At 51.4% G+C, this 5,219-nt stretch overlaps 1 protein-coding gene across 1 annotated transcript; it reads right to left on the minus strand.

The window, feature by feature from the left end:
* Positions 1 to 1,820: 1,820 nt before the first annotated feature.
* On the minus strand, positions 1,821 to 3,005 carry LOC115307263 (gastrula zinc finger protein XlCGF7.1-like; the record flags this gene model as incomplete). The annotated part of the gene is made up of 1 exon (XM_029958492.1): positions 1,821 to 3,005. A coding segment is annotated over one exon (816 nt), but the record flags the coding sequence as incomplete, so codon positions are not given.
* Between the last annotated feature and the right edge of the window lie 2,214 nt (positions 3,006 to 5,219).

The following is a 5,219-nucleotide window of genomic DNA, read 5'->3' on the forward strand; positions in this document are numbered from 1 at the left end:
GACACTGCAGGGCCTGCTGGAATCCAGGGGCCGGTGGGACACTGGGGAGCCTCTGGGAGCCAAGGGAACCCTGGGATGTTTTGGAACATCCTGGAATCAAGGAGCCATTGGGACACTGCAGGGCCCCATGGAACCAAAGGAACCCTGAGAATTTTTGCAACCTCATGGAATCAAGGGGCCATTTCTGGCAGGATGCTCTGCTCTGACAATACCTAAACAATGGTCAGAGAATGCAAACAATGCACACTCTGATGAGTTACTGCTGGTGCCAAGGTGCTGTTTTTAATGTTGAATTATACTAAACCCAAAATGCTTCATGAAACTTCAAACACACACTTTCTGCTTTCTGAAGCAGGATTTGACAGATAAGCTGCTCCCTGGCCTGCAAATATGTCTGGCAGTCAAACCCTTGATAACTATAAAAGCCCCGTCCAACTGTCATGGGGCAGATTCTTCCACAGACTTCCTTGAAGTGTGTGGAGCTTCTGCCATGAAGCAGGAACAGCTCTTCATGGTCACTGCCCAGGGTTTGGGTGGAAGAAAAAAGAATTACCCCCTGTCATTATGGGGTGAGTTACCTCAATCTCTGCTTCAGGATTGTTTCTTTTTGATGGCTTTGATCCAATTGCTTTAATAGAGTTACTTTGATAGACTCCACTGTCCTATCTTACACTATACAACTAGGGGTTTTTGGCTTTTATAATTTGAAGTAAATAATTCTCTTTAAGGTCTTTCATCTGTTCACTTTTCTGATCAATTTTTTGTTCATTTGTCATAATAAATCATTGTTTTTATCGAAATATTTCTGATTTGCCATCACTAAAACCTGCAGGACAAAGTGATTGAATCACACCTCTATAATTCCTTCAACTGAAACCAAAATCTGAGTCTGAGATTGGATCCAGCCACCCCCAGGCTCCTCTCTGAGAAGGAATTTAGAAAGCAAGGGGGTCCTTTCTACCCCTCGTAGCTCAACGAGTTTAGCACAGAATCCCCCTGCACACACACACACACAGAGGCATGGGAATCTACACACACACTCCTGTTCATCCCTGCACAGACATAACCCAGACAGACTCGCAGGGGAACTCCACACACCATTCCCACATCACAACATGAGAACAGTTAGAAAAACATAAAATATGTACACCAACCCTCACTGCACTGCAGCATTCACAGGATGTGACACCTGTGTCCACTTTTGAAATGTTACAGTCATTTCACACAGCCTTTATTTCCTGTCAGCTGAGTGTTCTATCAGCTGCATTCTAAGATGAAACTCCAGGCACATGAACAGTTGAATTTGTTCCACATTTAAACGCTGCTGCACATTTTTAAATGGAGAAAGGAGGGAAAATGCTCAGTGTTCAAATTAATAAAACACAGTGAGCCACAAAAGGCAAACGTACACAGTGTACAGCAGCTTCCTGGAGTTACAGATCTGCTCAATGTTTTATGTGTGGCATTCAGAGACCATGTTTACATTTATTAAACTACTCTCATTCTGCCCCCCCACCCCTTTTTGGAGTGTTTCAATTGCCTTTCCTTCTTCCAACAGCTGTGACAACTGTTAAAACAGTCAGTAAAATTAAGTCCCCTCTATAATCCTTTAGTCAACGTTACATTTTAATCAGAGGTTGAGGAAGATTTCCTGTTATGAATGCTCTGATTCATTTAAAATTATTAAACTGACACATATGTCAAAAGGAGCAGATACATTAATTGCATGTTAGCTCATTAACTATTAGTAATTATTAGTGCTATTGTTTTTGATAAAAGAGCAAACATTCAAGATTGCAGCTGGTTTTAAGTTATTGCATTCTTTAACATGCTCTGCCTTCAAATCAAAGCACACCTAGTGATGGTCAGACAGATGTCTCTGCACTCTCAAAATGTTCAGACAATTTTTAGCTCGAATCCTCTCTCCCCTCACCCATAACACAAGAACTGCAGAAACTACAACACCTGTTTCGTATGTCCTTATGCTCACATGTGCATATGCAGGTCACAATATACAGTCAAATCACAATTGCTATGGATATTATTAATGTGTCAAACTCTGGGGTTTATTAATTGAGACAGGGAAGCAGATATGTTTCTGAATGTTAGTTCTTCCTCTGTGTCCACACAATCCCACACACCTCAAGCCCTGCACTCACAGAATATATTGGCACTGGTAGGGCTTCCCTTTACCGGTGGGTCCGTTGGTGTGAGGTCAAGGTAGAGCTCTGGGCAAAGCTCTTCCCACACTCCCCACACTTGTAGGGCCTCTCCCCGGTGTGGATGCGCCGGTGCCTGACGAGGGTGCAGTTCCGGTTGAAGCCCTTCCCGCAGTCGGTGCAGCGGAAGAGCCTCTCATCCGTGTGTGTCTGCTCATGCGTGTAGAGATTGGAGCTGGTCATAAACCTCTTCCCACATTCCAAGCACTTGTAGGGCCGTTCCCCGGTGTGGATGCGCTGGTGGGAGCGGAGGGTGGAGCTCTGCCTGAAGCTCTTCCCACATTTCCCACACGTGTAGGGCTGTTCTCCAGTGTGGATGTGCTGGTGGGTGCGGAGGTTGGAGCTGTCACTGAAGCTCTTCCCACATTCCTCACATGTGTAGGGCCGTTCTCCAGTGTGGATGCGCTGGTGGCTGAGGAGATCAGAGTTGTCTCTGAAGCTCTTCCCACATTCCGCACACGTGTAGGGCCGCTTCCTTGTGTGGATCTGCTGGTGTCGGATCAGGTGGCTGTTGTTCCTGAAACTCTTCCCACATTCCAAGCACCTGAAGGCTTCCTTTCTAGTGGGATGTTGCCTTGGGACAACGACCTTTAAGTTCTTGCTCAAGCTCTGGCCGCCTTCCCGGCACAGGCTGGTTCTTTCCTCCTCAGAGCACCCTGGGCTGGCTTTGGAGCCCCTCCTGCGGGGGGATCTCCGGCCCTTTTCCTCCCCGCTGCCTTCCTGCGCCGGGGAGCCCTTCAAAACGGCCTCTCCCACCAGGGTCTCACGGGGGGATTTGTCCTCCGCGCTCTCCGTCCTCAGCTCGGGGCCTGGGGCAGGAAGCAAGAAGGACAGGCAGGGGATTTGCCTCCGGCCCACAGGGAAGGCCAAGGACATCCCCCCAACTCCGGCCCCGGCAGGACGGCGGCGCCAGCGGGGTTGTCCTGCAGCCGGGGCCATGCTGGGCTGACAGAGCCAGCACAACACCCGCCCAAAGGGACACTGACTTCCTCCTCACCTGCCTGGGGGGCCCAAGGCATCTTCCTCTTCCTCGCAGCCTCCTCCTCCATCCGCCCAAGCTTTGGGAAGGACAAATCCTGATGGGGGGGAAAACAAGGGCTGAGCGCGTTGGCTTGGGGGTTCCTCCTGCCCAAGTCCATCTCTAGAGCTCACCGGGCATCCTGTGACCATAAAAACCTCCAAAACACCAAGATTCAGTCCAGAAAAACCCAAACCACTGAGATTTAAGCAGATTCAGCCCAAAAAAATGTGTTTAATTGGGAGGATGATGGAAGTGAGGTCATTTCATGAGCACTTGATTGAGTTGCTACATTCTAATCAAAAGCTGTATTAATGTAGTGTCATTTAAAACTTTCCAGGGCTGTTACTGGAGGTTCTCTGGCCCCCTGCCAGTTCAAGGCTGTTTCTCCAAACCACCAAACCACGGGTGCCAAACGACCTGGTTGGTCAGTGCCGGCTGGGGGAGTGGGAACTCAGTGAGGGGATGAGAAAACTGCACCCGGGGTTGGGCTGAAAGAGGCTTCAGCACCACTTCTGATGGCCCAGGGGCAGCATCTGGCTTCTCCCAAACAGAGACATGGCACTTGTTCCTCTGCAGGGAGTCAAGGGCAGGAGGGTGACTCCTGCTGCATAGATGGAATGGCAGAGAATCCCTTGGGTCCCCAGGATAGATCAGCACTCGAGGATACAAACTGCCCTTAGGCTCAGGATGCAGCTGCCAGCACAGATTTCCCTGCAAAGTCTGCAGTGAGTCAAGCTCTGGAGAGGAGATTGTGCAGGGACCTGATGGGGATGGACAGGGGCCCAGCAGGGACAGCCAGGGCCTGCAGGGGAAGGCACAGGGACAACCTGGCCCCCCACACTGCCACGGCTGTCTCTGCTCCTCCTTGCAGGCTCCGTGGCCAGGCACAGTTTGTGTTCCTGGGTGCCCACCATCTCAGCACTTGGAGACCCTCAAATCAGCGCCCGCAGCTCTGCAGCAAAGCCCCAGCTCACCTGGCACACAGGGGATGGACACAGCACCTTCTCAGGGCACTCACAGTTTCTTGTCTTCCCCACCACAGGGCTCTCCTTTCTCAGCAGCACCTCTGCCTTGCACTTATTATCAAGGTCACCTCAGGGCCTGTGCTCAAGGACAGGAACCTGCAGAGAGTGCAGATGATGTGCAAGCTCAGGGCTGCCTGCTTGCACTGGCCTCTGGGCTTCCTTCTCCTTCTACAACCAGCCCACAACTTAGCCTGCTTTTCTAACACCACACATTTACACACTAACCTTGGAGATAGATATGGACAGACATCTCTATCACCCTGGGGATGGAGCCTCAAGCATGTGCTGCCACAGGAGTGGCAATCAGAGAATCACAGAATCAGCCACGTTGGAAAAGACCTCCGAGATCATCAAGTCCAACCCCTGATCCAACCCCGCTGTGCTTCCCAGACCATGGCACTGAGGCCACATCCACTCTCACCTTCAACACCTCCAGGGACGCTGACTCCACCCCCTCCCTGCCCAGCCCATTCCAAGGCCTGATTACTCTCTCAGCAAAAAATTGCTTCCCAATATCCAACCTAAACCTCCCCTGGCACAGCTCCAGACCCAGCCCTCTTGTCCTACTGCTGCTTCCTGGCAGAACAGCCCCACTCCCACCTGGATCCAACCTCCTGGCAGGGACTTGCAGACAGTCAGGAGGTCTCCCCTGAGCCTCCTCTTCTCCAGCCTCAACATCCCCAGCTCCCTCAGCCTCTCCTCACACCACTTGTGCTCCACTCCCTTCCCCAGCCTCGCTGCTCTTCTCTGCTCCTGCTCCAGCCCCTCCAGGGCCTTCCTCAACTCAGGGGCCAGAGCTGGACACAGCACTCCAGGGGTGGCCTCACCAGCGCTCACTCCAGCCCAACAATCCCTTCCCTGCTCCTGCTGACACACTCTTCCTCACACAGGCCACCAGCCATTGGCCCTCTTGGCCACCTGGCTACACTCTGCCTCCTCTTCAGCTTCCTGTCC

This window comes from Manacus vitellinus, unplaced genomic scaffold (assembly GCF_001715985.3).
Source record: "Manacus vitellinus isolate BGI_N305 unplaced genomic scaffold, ASM171598v3 ctg7180002433602_pilon, whole genome shotgun sequence".
NCBI lineage: Eukaryota > Metazoa > Chordata > Aves > Passeriformes > Pipridae > Manacus > Manacus vitellinus.